The 15,861-nt window shown below is 32.0% G+C and overlaps 1 protein-coding gene across 1 annotated transcript; it reads right to left on the bottom strand.

Annotated features, from left to right (window-relative positions):
• Positions 1–690: 690 nt before the first annotated feature.
• Positions 691–13,299, bottom strand: LOC106646455 (uncharacterized). The gene is made up of 15 exons (XM_089590440.1): positions 13,109–13,299; positions 12,020–12,162; positions 11,302–11,475; positions 9,973–10,195; positions 9,219–9,343; positions 8,535–8,674; positions 8,091–8,362; positions 7,859–8,006; positions 6,989–7,321; positions 6,696–6,917; positions 6,004–6,270; positions 5,865–5,883; positions 4,942–5,415; positions 1,567–4,668; positions 691–1,407 (listed from the first exon to the last, which is right to left on the bottom strand). The coding sequence occupies exons 1-15, from the start codon at positions 13,297–13,299 to the stop codon at positions 701–703; spliced, it is 6,540 nt and encodes a 2,179-aa protein (XP_089446566.1). The 3' UTR covers positions 691–700.
• Between the last annotated feature and the right edge of the window lie 2,562 nt (positions 13,300–15,861).

Below are 15,861 nucleotides of genomic sequence, written 5' to 3'. Positions count from 1 at the left end.
TAAGAGTGTCCTAGTTAAACTTTAAAATATCTACTTTTATCTCTTCAATCGTATCATAAATTGGTCAATCATTTTTTTGTTCAAGGTGTATATATTGTTTTGTTAAAAAATTTACTTGTTGAAATCTAATCATAATATAGAGTCATACAGTTGCTGCTTTGTGATCAGATATTGAAATTTAATGTTACACAATTTATAAAACCATAATTAATTTTAATAAATGACTGATTAATGAAAAAATAACCCTTTTATTTTGACTTCTAGTCGTATAATAGTTCATTACATTGTTAAACAAATTAAAAAATTCTAATTAAGTGCAGATAATATTTAAAACAATTATAAGAATGAAAAATAAACGAACAATCAAAAAAGGAAATTTAATTTATTTTCTGTTAGCTTTCGAAAATAATAATAAGCAAACAATGTTTATGGTTGTGTGTAAAGTATTTATTAGGCGAAAAATACATTTTTTTTTCGTAGTGTACCTAAAAGTTACATTTTAAATGCCACATTAGTAACTTTGACTTACATTTTAGAGTATAAAAATATCCAACATACAAAATGTGCCCTACATATTTTTTCCGATAATCTTATCGTAAAAATTGCAACAAGTATATGAATTTATTGATAAGTATCGAAAGTGAGATAAATATGTACACTGCAATACTTTAAGTACGCTCACATAAAACTGGTATAAAATTTATCCTTGACTCAATACAAGGTGAGTGATTGCCGAGGCAACGTCAAAAAATTTTTTGACACTGTTCACCGTAGATTGAATGACACTGTGGTCATTTTTTTCATCGTTGACCTCAGTAGCGGAATTTTCAGTATTTGTCATCTGTGTCGTTTCATCGAGAGTTTCATCAAATGTCTCGATAAAATCTTTAAAAGACCCCGTCAGATCCTGCGCTTTTTTCAATTTTTCAGTGACGAGGGTCTCGATCTTCGGTAGTGCATCCACCACAATCGACTCGATGTTTGCCTGTGTTGTCGAGTTGGTTATTTTTTCAAGTGTACTTCGTTCTTTGCTCAGAGGGTTGTTGGGTAGTTCTAAATATTTCTTCATTTGAAGTAGTTTCTCGTCCATCGGAGATACGTTCATGTCCAGGTCGTCTAGTTGAATACTGATATCGTTGAAATTTTGATGATAGTCAGTCGAATTATCTGTGTACGATCGTTTTTTCCTTTTGAAATTTTCGATGTCTTTGACACGATTTTGTGTTTGGGAAGTATTTTTTAAAAAGATTTTTTTGGAGTTGTCAGTGTTTACTGGGCTCTTTGGAAATTTTTTGTTCTTCTTGTCAAAATATTTGGATACTTTCTTAATGTTTTTGTTGATGGATGTTTTTCTTGCGATCAAAAAGTCCTCTGCCATTCGTTTTTTTCGAGAATAATTATCGAAAGCTGAAATCAAACAATCCCATGTTAAAAAAATTACAATTGCTACAAATGTTTGAGCTAATTAGAATACTAAAAACATAGAATGATTTCGATGTATTTATAATTGTAAATACAACATGTGAATATGTAAAATCAATTTTTATTTATACACTTAAAATTTACCTTTCATGTTGTTATTCTTTGATTTTTCGAGGCCCAAATTAAATGATAATGGCTCTTGAATCATTGGTTTTCTATGCATTGCCCTTTTATCTCTGCTGTTTGTATACTCGTAGGGACCAGGACGATAGCCTCCAACAGGAAAGAGGTACGATGGTTCAGGATATATTTCTCGAAAACTGTAATTGTAGTCGTCATTATCATAAATCGATGGGTGTACTTCAAAGATTTTTAGATTTATTTTTCTTTCTTTTCTATGGTTTGATTTGACTGTTTCATGTTGGATGGGTGAAGTATTGCTTTTACGTAGACTTTCATCTACCTGAGATTTCTGTGGTAATTCGTTTTGTCGCAAAGGTATCAGTGGTTCTTGTGACTGGTTTTTCTGCTGCTTTGACTGATTTTGACTCTGATCGTTTTTATCGAAGTCACTAACACCTGATGGATGTTGCACAACCTTTTTGTCCAAGTTTACAACAATTCTATCTTTCGGCACAATATCTCGTTGATGATAATTTGGGCCATATTTGTTTGGTACAACACCATCTTGATTATATATTATATAAGGGTGAAATTGATTTGATTGTCGATATTGTGGCTGCTGAGTGTAGTATTCTTGACTACTTTCTCCCGATCCTCCATATTCCAGTGTTGGGTTTCCATACCTTTCGGTACCACCAAATCTGTCTGAATAAAGATAGGGTGATCTTGTTATAGACTCAATCCCTGCATTCTTTATCGGGTCATATGATTCATCATCAAAATAAATATTAATCGGAGTCTTTTGTTTCTTCTCATCCAAATCTTCGAAACTTTTCATGTTCTTATCTTTGCTCATTTCTGGTCCGACTGGTTCTGATGATTTTCTCTTTTGTATATCATGATGTGGTCCTGTAACTTCGGTGATTGGTATTTTCCTTTCATTTTCTGCTGATTGGTGCGTGTCTTTTTGAACAATATATTTTATTGTTTGCTGGTCTGCCGTTGATTCATTTCTTTTTGTATTTGCCTGAGTAGCTAGTACATCTCGTTTTTGTCTATTGCGAAATTTGATATCCGAGTTTTTGTGTATCGCTTCTATTAACTCGTCTCTATACTGCTGTAGGATTTTTTCACGTTTCGCTCGTAACTGGAGTTTTATTTTTTCCAACTCTTCGCGTCGTATTTTATGATCAATTACTCTACCATTTTCATAACTTTTCGTGTTCGGAGGTATCTCCATTCTTTTTTTATCGTGTCTACTTGTGTTTTCTTTCTTTGGAGTCACCAGTTCTTCTGATCTTGTCAGCAATTTTGCTTGTTTGAACTTGGTTTGATCAATTTGAGTAATCGTTGCATCCATATTCTTACTCTTCGGAATTGATTGTTTTCTTGAGTTGTTTGGTGTCCCGATTGATGTTCTCGAGACCGCGGTTTCAGTAGTTTGATTTTCAGTTTGTTTCTTTTTTTTGTTGGGGTTTGAGTTTTTTGTCATGCGTTGATCTTTTTCTTTACTGGCTACATCAGCCTTTGATTTCGTTTCTTTAATAGATTCTGGATTTATTTTATTATTGACGTTAGCATTGTTTCTCTTTGAATCTTTAGTCTGAACAGATTGTCCTGCTTCATTTTTTAATTTACTTGAAGAATTCTTCGTACTTGAGGCTAAAACATTAGTGCTCTGGTTTCCACTTTGTTTCTTTTTTTTTGTAACTTTTTTACTATCAAACGAGTCTGCATCAAAGTTTTTTTCTGCACTCATTGTTTTGTAGACATTAGCATTAATTCTTTTTGAATCTTGAGCCTGATGTGATTTTCCTACATCACTTTTTGATCTGGTAATCACAGAACTTTGCGCACTTGTTGTACTTAAGACTTTAGTTTCAGCATTTTTGTTTTCGATTCGTTTATTTTTTCTATTAGAACTTACGCTTTTTATCCCATGTTTATTTTTTTCTTCATTAAATGAGTTGGTGTTGAGGCTTTTTTCAGAAATAGATTCTGGATTAGCTTTCAAGTTTTTCTTCGAATCTTTGGTCTGATAATGTTGTTCTTTAGTACTTTTAGATTTTACGTATGCAGAATTTGGCATACTGGCAGGTGTACTTGTGACTAAAGTCTCCCTATTTTGGTTTTCACTTTGTTTCTTTTTTTTATTAGAGCTCGTGCCTCTCATCGTATGTTTCTCTTTTCTATCATTAAGTGAGTCGGTTTTAAAATTTTTTTCAGTAATAGAATCTTGATTTACTTTGACATTTTTCCTCAAATCTTTGGTCTGAGAAGGTTGTTCTACATTATTTTTTAATATCTTTGATTTATCGATAACTTTGTCTTTTTTGGCTTCCCTACTATGTGTGTTGACAACTTGCTTGTGGCTAGGATTTTTATCAGTGGTTAAAGATGTATTGAAGTCATCGACAGATTCATTACCGTCTTCTTGATCATTTTGTAAATTGTCTTTGATCTTAGAAACTCTTTTCTTAAGAACGGACTTTGAAGTGGGTGAGATGGTTCTTGGTAAACGATTTCCCGCAATTTTTCTTCCATCATTTTCCAATGCTAACTCATTTTTGATGATTTTTTCAGCGGCCTTTAGTTTACCAACACGAGTCGTTGAAATTCTTTCAGTGACGAATTCTTTTGAATCTACTCGTTGTTCCAATTTTTCATCGATATCTACCGACATTTCAGTGGTCTTTGATTTTGCTTTTTCCGAAGAAGAGGTACAATTTTCAATTAACCCTCGATTCCTTTGCCTTCTCACTTTGCTTCGACTCACATGTGAGGAATCTTGGATATCTCGTCGCGTTCTATGTCCAGTACGACTGGAAGTGCGTGGAAGAGGGTATCGCAACACTCGAGCTGGTACGTTGATTCTTCGTGGATTAGACTTTTCCCCTCTGGTGGTGCAGACTTTACAATTGCTTGAGGCCCGGATGACTCTGCAATGGCAATCTTTCGAGTTGCTGTCATCTTGGGACATCATTTCTTCGTGTAAAATTTCCTCGAGATCATTTACTTGTCTCTTAGTTCGCTGATTTTCATATCCACTTGCGCCACCCGGTAAAAGTGTTACACTTTTGAAAATTGATGGTTCGGTATTCATCTCACCATCCGGGGTTGTAGCTGCAATTATTATTTCATTTAACAAATAAGGAAATAAAGGAAGACAAACTTTAATGAATCACATAATCATACTTACGTCACTGGTGCTCCGTAAGTGAACATTTTTTACTTACCAAGCACCAGAAGACGTAAAATCGTATACGCACCACGTTCGGAGGTTAAAAAATGCCCTAGATCTCACATTAACCATTTATTCATGTGAAATCTGCGACATTCTTGACCTCGCTCACTAGGTGCGTAAATAGCTATTTTTTCCAACATTTTTTAACTTACTGGTCTCGTCAATTACTTCGTCCTTGTTTGATGTTTCTCTTTGCGAGTCGTCGAAAGTCTTGGTATTCATTTTTTCAACCATCTTTTGTTCATTAGCGTTCCCATGGGAAACGTTGGGCATGTCATCAGTGTTTTCGACTTCCAATGACGTATCTCCATTTTTGTCTTCAATGACTATTGTTGTTGACTGCCGTGGTTTACCTTCGATCTTACTTGGGTCGATGCTTGTTGGTACGTTGATTTCATCCCCTGAAAATATCTTGGGGGGTGGCTGAGTTTGAAGAGCAGAAAATTCTTTTTCATCGATTTCATCAGACGTACGTTCGTCTTTCTTTTGTGATCCATGTCGTTGCTTTGAGTTGTCTACATGGTTTTTGATCTGGGGGTTTTTTCCTCGTTTTTGGTTGGCTGAATACTCTTTCTGTCGGTCATCCTCTAAATTCTTGCTGAATTCACGCCTCTGGCGTGATTTATCTGTTGGTTAACAATTTAAGATTTACTGAAAACATTTATTTATATAAATTCATATGCGTGTCAAATTTTTTAGTATGAATTTTTTAAATATCTTTTTTTTACATTAGAGAATGAAACTAAAAAATAGTTTCAAAAAACCGGAATCGTATTGTTTCACGTAATCGATGCCAATAGTTTACAAAAAGTTAGTTATAGTAAAATACATGGGTAATTTTACTTTTTTCATTGTGATTTTAAATTTCATCATCAATTACAAATTTCGTGTTGAATAATTAATTAAACAAGTTTTTATTATCAATCAGAATTAAATCGTCAATTGATGTAGATTTCTACGTATCTTGATTTACATTTAATGAAGAGAAATTTCTATATTTTGATTTTAATTTGTAATACAACATCGTATTAAATAATGATCAAAAACTAAACCATTACCCATCAGAATAAATAACTTCCAATTTTATTCAAAGCCTAAAAATTTTTACTGAGAGTTTATGCCTCATTTTATGTAAAAATGTATCAGGTATACAAAAAAAAAAAAAAAAAAAAATTAAACGAACCAATCAAAAGAACGAAAAATATTGACATACTTTCTTTTTTTTTCTCTTTCTCTTCTTCAGATAACAATTGATACAGAGCCTTCAACTGGTCCTCGATTCCCGTTGGTATGATAGTTCGCTTCGATTTTTTACTATTCAGAACCTCACGGAGCAGAGCATCAGAGCTTTCATTGCCTATTTGTAAGTTCAACTTCGAGTCGCTGTCTTGGTCCTCAACCTCTGGTTCCAATAATTTTATTACATTTTCCACTTTTGTGATCAAGGTAAGCGCTTCAATTGCCTTCTCCGTATCCATAACCTGATTTGAAACAAGAAAATATTTTTGTAAATATATGTTACAGTGCTTAATTGAAGTACCAAATATCTTAATAATTATACAATTACTTAGTAACGTTATATTTTTTATAATTCTTGATTCTATATATTTTTGGACGGATTGTTTTTTAAACCATACAATAATTATACACTCTTCATGAAAGCAGACCGTTTTGAAACATTTTTAACAGTAAAGCAAAAAAGAAAAACTTTTGTCACTCAAAAACCATCAAAACTTTGATGAAAAATACATAAATAATAAAACAATTAAAAGCAACTTTTTAAATAATAAATTTAATCATATTGATGACTTACAATTATTTAAAAATAATGTGTACGTCATTTGTATTGAAAATAAAAAAATTTATCTGCATAATTTTTGTTTGTATTCATATGGTGAAAAATCACCTTATTCAAATCCTTTTGTACTCCTCCCATGGCGCTGTTTTGTTTTTTTCGTGTTTCACTGTCCAAGTGATTTCTGTACTCCTCGAGCGCAACTTGGATTTCCTTTTCGGATTGTTCAGTTTCCAGACTGTCACTCGATCCCTCAGACAAATCCTCCTCGGAGATTGGGCTCTTTCTTTCACCTTCTTTGTTGTCAACCAACACCCCATGAATACTTTCGCTCTAACCACAATAAAATACATTACCATTAATAAATGTTATCTAAAATATCGACTCCCAGAGCTCGTCCATACCTTGCGTTTATTAGCTTGATTATCCCGCTTGTTCAGAATTTTGTCGAGTCTTTTCAAGCTACGCTTCGCCAGCTCGATCTGGCTCATCTGGAATTTTCTCAATTCTTCCGAATCGTTGCGCCCATTCTCCTTAAAGTCCTTATGATGGTGCTGTCGAGTCAAGGATCGTTTTTGACTCTGCTGCTGGTTGGATCTTTTCTGTTCGTCAGACGCCCCGCTGGGGATTGGCGATTGAAGCGGAGGATCGACTGCCAAGTCTTCGAATTGCTTGGCTATTTTTTTCGATAAATTTTTTTTCGCCATTTCTTCTTCTTGCTCCATGCACGCTTTGATCTAATGACACAATGTCTCGATTGTATAAAAAATTTAAATCTGAGAATATCTCTCAAAGATTTTACTTATAAATAGCTTAAATATACTAAGAGTGAGTTCAGGGCTGCAATAAATTGCAATAAATACTTAATTATTATTATTATATATTTATTAGACGAACCTTTAGATCTAATAAAAATACAAGGCAACATTCTCATAAAATTGTTAGCTAAAGTTATTCAAATCAATCTAATTAACATTAAAGAATTTATAAAATTATCTATTCATTTATTTCAGTATTTTAATATATTTTAAATAAAAATTGTCAAATTAATTATTTTTATAAATATTTATTTAATTTTTAATGGAGAAAATTAAAATAATAAAAAAAAGATAAAACAAAAAATCTTCTCCATAAGTTCAAAATAAATTTTTCGAAGAGGAAACATCAACAATTCAATAAAAATTAAATTATTCATTATTAATTTATTGTAAATGAATTTGTATGTACAAGGAATATTTTTCTTTTTAAATGTCAACTTTAAATATTAAACTTACTTTGACGCCAGGAAGAACCCAAAAGCCAATCCCACCAGATGGCAAACTTAATTTCACTCCTCTTTCATCGCTGTAGATCACAGGTCGTATGTGAGGAACTTTTTTTCCCCCGACCAGTGTCAGCAGTTCATTGTTCAGCATAGTTGATCTGAAATTGAATAAAAATAAAATTGTCCAAAATTAAAAATAAATATGAACAATTAAAAAAAAGTGACAAATAAACTCTCCTTACTGGGCAAACATTCGGTTCGGCGCATCAAAACCAGGTAACAAGACGTACTTGTGTACTACCTGGGATCGGAGGCCCTTGAGAGCTACAGACGCCGTAATTTTTGTGGGTGTGAGATTGATTCCAAAAATTGTAAGCGAACCCTTTTCGTAGTCCACCGACGGCTTCGTGCAGTGAGCGTAAAAAAATACGTGGGTGCGATTACCGTTAGCTATTTTCACGTCAAGAACTACTCGGCCTACCAGCAGTTTGTGTAGCATCGACACCCAGTAGTCCTGTAATTTTGGGGGAATCATTATATTACTTTATGTATGGAAATTTCTCTTGGAATGTAATAAAAAGAGTGATTGAATGAAAAAAATTGATATCATAGCGGTTTTGCACAATACGTGTGTACCTATAAAGTGAAATAGATTGTATTTGTTGCATAATGATAGAACATTTTACCGGTGTTGGTCTGAAGAGATCAGAGTGGTCCGGTTGTCTCATAAGCACTTGGATGTCAAGTTTTGCGGAATTCCCTAATCGCCTTGCCCACACAAGTGCTCCTAAGAAATTCTGCTTGCAGACTTCTCGTTTTGATTCGGCTGTTTAATACATATTAATTATGATTTTTGTCTTGATTGTTTGTAATAATATTTGTATTTTTTTAAATAGAATAATTATTTTTTAATCACTTCGAATATTTTCTGTTAATAATCATGTACACAATATAATAATGAAACAACGTTGATTAATAACAAAAATTATTTCCGAACCACTCACTATATTTGTATTAGTTGAACAGTATAATAATTATGATTCGAAGAAAATACAAGTAAGCAATGTTTCCGTCTTAGAAATAAATTTTATGCTAATAAAAATAGAAATTTTAATTTACTAATACCAATAAAAAAAAATAAAAATAATAATAATAACAATAATAATAACCATTAATGATAATATTAATGGAAATAATAATACAGGTAAAAAAAATTTATTTTATTCCCAAATCTTTGGAAAATTTTTTTAATTTATCAAAATCTAAAAGTTTAAGTCCGTTGAATAAAAACCTAATATCTCAAGGCTTTATATCTTGTCTATTATCCTATGTACTTATTCGATGTTCTAATATAATATTATTATCCTTACCAATCCATAACGGTTTTTTTGCAATTTTAGTCCCAGCAATCTTGTGAAGGCTATCTTTTTCTGTGGCAAGATTGTCATGATAGATTGAGACTCCATCGTTATCGATACTGATACCCGCAAAGTCCCTGAATAAATAATATAGATCCGTATAATTTAATAAGTTTTTGTAAAATAACATAGATAAAAATCCATCCATAATTTTAATTTTTTTCAGTAGGATTAAGATATTGATATACTTTATGAGTATTCTGATAAGCAACTTAAGTATTCATTAAGATCTAAGATTCATTAAGTTAAAGTAATACTCAAGTAATATTTTAACGTAATACCATTAAACTACTTTTGAATAACATAAAACTATGAAAATGAAAATTCAGTCTGCATTTGAAAAGTTTTAAACGAGAACTCGTTTTCTTTTTTTTAAATAGTAGTAGTGTTAATGAATATTGTTTTGGAATGTTACGTTTTAAACATTTATTCTACACTAATAAGAATTATATAATATTTTTTAACGATGACAAACTCTTTAATTATGGTGCAATTTTTTACTTTTTTTGTTGAAACGATATGGACGTGGCCAATAATTATGTAGTTTATTTTTTATTATTATTAAAATGTAAAATTTGTTACTATCTAATTTTAATGATTCTGATACATTGTCTCATCTACCCATTTATTTTTTCGTAAAAAATAATCTTAAATTTTTTATGCAATCAAAGCAGCTAAAAAAAGAAACAAAATAAAATTAACTCACGGATGCCAAGTAATAGCAGTAAGCGCCGATCCAGCAACACTAAAGTAGTCTTGCAGGTACTGCTGCTGCTCGTGAGTTTTGAAAGTAACGACATCAGGTCCGATAACGATGCCACCGTTAGTGGCCTCGTCGCTGTAACGCGGGAACGCGTCCAGCATTTTGCGCAACCGCTGTACCTCTTGGCCCAGTTTTGAGCCACTTGTTTTGCAGCGTGCCTGGCATTCTGTGAGAAAATGTGCATGCGATAGTTATTCGGAAGTTTTTTTTTTTTTTATATAGCCCACACGAGTTTTATTATTTATCAGGGCTGGGAATACTTGTAGAGATTTTTTTTTTTATGAAGGTTTTTTTTTTCACCATTGATTAGAAAATCAAGTTAAATTAAGGGTTTCTTTGAATATAAGACATAGTACTGAGTCTAGGTTTAGTAAAATAGTTTAGAAAAAGTTAAATGAAAACAAAAGATTTAGCTTATTTGGACTCAGTACGCAATCGTAATTATAATAAAAAATTATTCAGTTTATGAGCACACAAGTGATATTTTTTATATTTTGTATGCCAATGTGTACAACACTAGTTTGAAAAAAATAATAACAGAAATTTCCTTAGTTACTCGTCATGCTTCAGCACATCATTCAGTTAAATCCAAAGATTCAAGTAGATACACGCAATGTTTGGTCAGACTGCCTGACCTAAACATACCAATTCGTTGAATCGGAAAAAATTTCCTTTCTTTTATCTTGTTAAATATTTTTGTTTTTATTAAAAAATGTCTTAAAAAATTTTCAACAGTTATTTTTTTGAAATAAGTAATAACAAATAGTAACAAAGAAAATGAAATGTCAGTTAAATATTTTTTTTCCAATTTTAATTAATAAAAGTAAATAATCCCTAACTTTATTCTATTGTAAAAACTAATATAAATGATGATTATTTAAAATATAAAGAATATATATTGTGACTCGTCACGCTTCAGCACATCGTTCAGTTAAATTCAGAGATCTAAGTAGATGCACACTATATTTGGTCAGACTGCCTGACTTAAACATACCAGTTCGTTGAATCGGAGAAAACTTCCTTACTTTTATCTTGTTGAATATTTTTGTTTTTATTAAAAAATGTTTAAAAAAATTCTAATAATTGTTTTTTTAAAACAATTTAGTTATTAAATTGTGTTAAAATTTTGTCTACTCAAATATACATACACATGTATTGTTGAAAGAGCATGTTTTTATCCATGTGAGAGTGAAAAATTTTTCTCAGACTCGAAATATTTGCGTATCCAGTGATACGTTAATCAGATAGTCAAAGATAACGACGTGGACGTACCATATCCGAGTTGCCAACTGGCGTTGTAGCCCAAGCGGTCGCTGAAGGAAATGAGGTCGAGGGCGTTCGTGGGCTCCCATGAGTGACCTTTGTCCGACAGCCGAGGCGCTATACAAGCTATCACGTCCAGGCCTGCTCGTCTGGCCCACTTGTTGACGAGAGTCCACTGTGCTTCTAAACATTGATACATATCGACCTGTCATACTTGTGTGTAAGTGTCAGAAAGGTTCAAAAAGTTTGGCAAGTTCAAGGATTTTTTTTTTTTTTACATTCTTATCTCGGTCTGATTTTTTCTTCCTTTCATATTTTACATTGTGCATCTCTTTCACCTTTCACGATTGAACTATGGTATCCGAACTCGAGGCTACGAATTCTCATGATACTCTGGGATATGATTTATAACTCAATGATAAAATAAAATGTTGCTTTTAGAAATATCCTATACACTTTTATACTCGACGCATCGCACGTTTTCGCGGGTCTTCGATGTACACATTCAAAGTACTTCAGTTTGTCTTGAATTAAATTCAAAAGTTATAAAAAATGCTATTGGTGATATCCTATTATTTTATTATAAAATAATGTTCAAGTTCATTATTTTTTTTGATTTGATGTCACAATTGACAATACATACAAAAATCAACACAAGAGGAAGAACCTATTAATTTTCAGTCGTCTATTTACTTCGGAATCGAAAAGTGCGAATTGATCGACTCACCTGAAAACTCGTAGCCATCATTCGGGCGCACCTCTTGCGAGTAAAGGTCGCGCCTAAATGCGTACGAGTTACTACGTGGACCAGCGATGCGCAGGTAAGCCGGTGAAAGCGCTTGTGCCATGCTTATGCTTTTCTCGATGTCGCTGTAGGAAAATTTAATGTTGAGCAACCGCCGAAATAGATTTTTCTTAAATTGCTTGTAAATGCAAAATATAGTCTTGTTCATTAGATGAGTATCGAATTATCATAATGTCCATTTGCAGTACTTGCTCAAATGCTTTGGTAGTAGTTGTTGTGAAAAAAAAAAGATTTTTTCTTCATTTAATATGAATTTTGTTAGTTTTACTTAACCCTAACAACGATTTTACGTAAGACTACAGTAGAAATTATACGAAATATTTTTAATTGAGCGTAAAAAAAAATTCTTGAGGAATTCAAATGTTCAAGATGAAATGAAATAAAATTTTGATATTATGGTAACATATTTTGTGCAATAATAAATATCACAGGTATTCTTGTTTTGTCTTATATTGTACATTTATTTTTACTGATAGATTTTAACGACTTACATCAATGAAAATAAAGTAAATTACTATTTTTGTTATATACACTTCATTGCAGCAACATTAAGATATATATTAATTATTTATCATGTCTATTTATCAATAATTGAATGGTTAAAAGTATACGGCTATACATTCTTTAGCGGATGAATTTTATGAAGCAGTGCGGTGTAGCCAAGATTTGCTTGATTAAATGGTATCACTATAAGCCTCGTTAAATTGAATTTGTACTACTTTAACAGTGAGTTTTTTGTACCATGTATTAGTTGGATCAGTTCACATATTTATTCAGTGACATATTTATAAGTATTTTATATCTATTAACTGAATTAGTGTTTAGTGGATGAAAATCCATGATGATATTTTATTTTATTTGTATTACAAAGTTGAAAAATCAAAGTTCGCTTGAATGGTTTGTAAAAAAAATCACCGTACAAGTAACTGCGTTGTCATGCAATACGTTTCAGTGAAACGCGCCTGTTAAAGTGAAAAGTATCGGCATGAGTTTCCTCAGACAAGTACTTACCTCAGCGTATCACCACCGAACAAAACAACGGGATCGAGCGTAATACTCAAGAACTTGTCGCTGACGACTGCCAGGGGCCTTTTACCGTTCACGTTTATCGTCAACTCCTCTTCCGTCGCTGCCAAACCGACGCTCAGACCCGAGATCAAGAGCACCCAGCTGCCCACAACGATTTTTCTACTTCGCGCCATTTCTCTCTTTTTTTTTCTTCAACTCATTAGATGTAGGGCACGCATTTACTCACGAAGGATAGTTGTGATAAATTTAAAAAATATAAACAATTCAAAAGGAAAAATTCAATGAAACAAGGTGCTGTAGAATCAAATAAGTCGTCCCGCACTGCGTCCACTTGTCGACTGAGTCGATCCTTTTGCTGGAAACAATACCACCGGTCATGGACTAATTTGAAGCACCGAAAAATTCGCCAGTTGTGATTTTGAAATCGGCATTTGTGCTTCGTTGCTCAAGACGAGATATGTAGGTCGGCCTCCTGGAGTTTTGCTGGCGCAGCGAAACCCGAAGACGATCGAGCCGCTCTCGTCGACGATTGCGTTGTATGTGCTTTGGAATATGCCTGAGTGTTGATTCATCCCAGGTTTGAGGGAATGTCGGTGAAACGATACTTACATCCAACGAATATTGATGATTGTTAATGAGGAGAATAATTTTCTTGTGGATGAATGTGACAATAGTATCGAGATGAAAATAAAATTCAATTTGAAAAAAAGTTTGCAAAAATGATACTAAAAATGAACGCAACCTATGATTGCTGTAGATCACGACAATAACGTAAAAACCATTAATTTGAATTTTCAGTGATAAATTGTTTATCTTAGTCGGTCAAGTAAATTGGAATGGAAGGTTTGTTGACAAACTCGTGATATCGATTTGTTGTTGCGAAAACTTGCAAAAAAAAAGAAAAAATTAAAGTTCGAGGAATGCAAAGCAAACAAGAGTAAAGACAAGCAATTTTGGTAACATTGTTGATTTTTTATTTATTTTTTTTTTTTCTTTCAAGTGGTTAGAACTAAATAACATAAATTTCTTGTTAATTCATTGTTATTATAAGTAATATTATTATTATTATTATTATTTTGTATTATAATTAGTAATATTACTATAGCCATAGTAATAAGAACTCTAACGGTGAGGCACGCCCTAAAATCAAAGTTATACATATTTTTATTTTTTTGTTTTCATTCGGATTTTTTTTTCATTCTTTCTGCCTTGGATTTGTTACACCATGGGTTTGAATGAATAAATACCACACTCATTATTCCGTACGAAGCGGCGTTAACGTAAAAAAAGTGTTTCGTACATCTTTCACAAGACAATTTTCCAACGTTTAAAATGAAATATACTTTAATTAGTATTTGATTGTGATGAACTGAGAAACGTTTAACGAAAAATTTAAAATAATAAGGTTTCAAATATCTTTATGACAAACTATCAAAAATTTGAAAAAAAGATAAAATTTTTTTGGACCCAACTGAGTCAGTAACGTATTTATATAATAACACATCATGGAAACTATAGCTATAATACAAAAGTAATAAAAAAGTGATTTGTAATTTAATTAAATGAGTGTTTAAATATTGAATTACCAAGATAATCAGTAGTAGAAAATAAAATCTACAAAGGAAGTCCGACGACAGGTCGTCAATGACGTATTTTTAATTTGGTCTGCTTGTCCATGATTTATCTAATCATTTTCTTTCAACTTTGAATTTCCATACTTTGATAAAATTGGAATGCGCACCATTTAAATCATATTTGATGGATTTTTTCGTGGATAATTTACACGAAGCTAATTGTTAGGTTAGGGTTGGGTCAGTAATGTAGATTTCACACAGCTTAGTTCCTATTTTGTCTGTTATTCGCGCTCCGACGTCAGTTTCGGTGTATGTGTGAAACGCTTAATACCAAGATATATTTCACTTCATGGGTATCAATATATATATACATATATACGTATGTATTCATGTGTATAATATAATATTAATATATATCTAACAACAACATATTAGCATCACTGTCACTTTTTTTTCTTTAAGTTTTACAGAATATAAGGTTCAACAACAAATTTGTTCGCTTTTTCCTTCTCAGTTTCTCTCTCGCTCGCTCTTTTGCTCACTTATTCTCGTTCGCCACTATTTTCTGCTTTACTGATTGTTTCTTAATTTCTACACACGGTTATAATAATTATCACTTATATTTAACTCGTCCTTTTATACATGGTGTTTTCACTTTTATTAACTTTTTTCTCTACTTATTTAACACGTAAATTTATATCGTTCAATTTTCACTACTACGAGCTACTACCATTTCCGATTTTTTTTTTTTTTTTTTTTTTTTTTTTTTTCTTGACGACTTTTACCAACTCAGTTTTAATCATTGTAAAAAAATTATCTTGATTACAATTCTTAGTATTTATTTTATTTTTTTAAACATTGCTGAGAAAATTTCTCAAAATAAAATATATTCATGATATTTTTTATAAGGTGTCAATTTTGTTGAGTTGGGGAAAAATAGTTGTACTTATTCAAGGGTTGGGTATAAACTATTGCTTCCTCAATCTGTTGCATCTCTTTTAGTCTTCTGCTCATATTTCACTTAATATTTTTATTTTTAGTTTTATTTCCCCTACACAAAGACATCGTGTTTTGTAACTTTATTTTATCGTTTTTATTTAACGAAAAAAAAAAAAAAAAAAAAAAGGAAAAAAAACGAAAAAACTCGAAAGACAATCGCGT

Source organism: Copidosoma floridanum, unplaced genomic scaffold (genome assembly GCF_036245765.1).
Source record: "Copidosoma floridanum isolate Cflo_tuat_1 unplaced genomic scaffold, Cflo_Japanese_pri ptg000012l, whole genome shotgun sequence".
NCBI classification, from domain to species: domain Eukaryota; kingdom Metazoa; phylum Arthropoda; class Insecta; order Hymenoptera; family Encyrtidae; genus Copidosoma; species Copidosoma floridanum.
Note: the sequence above shows the minus strand (reverse complement) of the source record. Positions and strands in the feature narration are given on the sequence as shown.

Bases quoted from the DNA above. Each gene is read 5' to 3' on its own strand.
- LOC106646455 (XM_089590440.1), bottom strand. From the start codon at position 13,299: ATGGCGCGAAGTAGAAAAATCGTTGTGGGCAGCTGGGTGCTCTTGATC. The intron at 8,363-8,534 runs GTAAAATGTTCT...CCAAAATTACAG, and splicing joins ATCTCTTCAGACCAACACCG to GACTACTGGGTGTCGATGCT. The intron at 7,322-7,858 runs GTAAGTTTAATA...TTGTGTCATTAG, and splicing joins GGGTTCTTCCTGGCGTCAAA to ATCAAAGCGTGCATGGAGCA.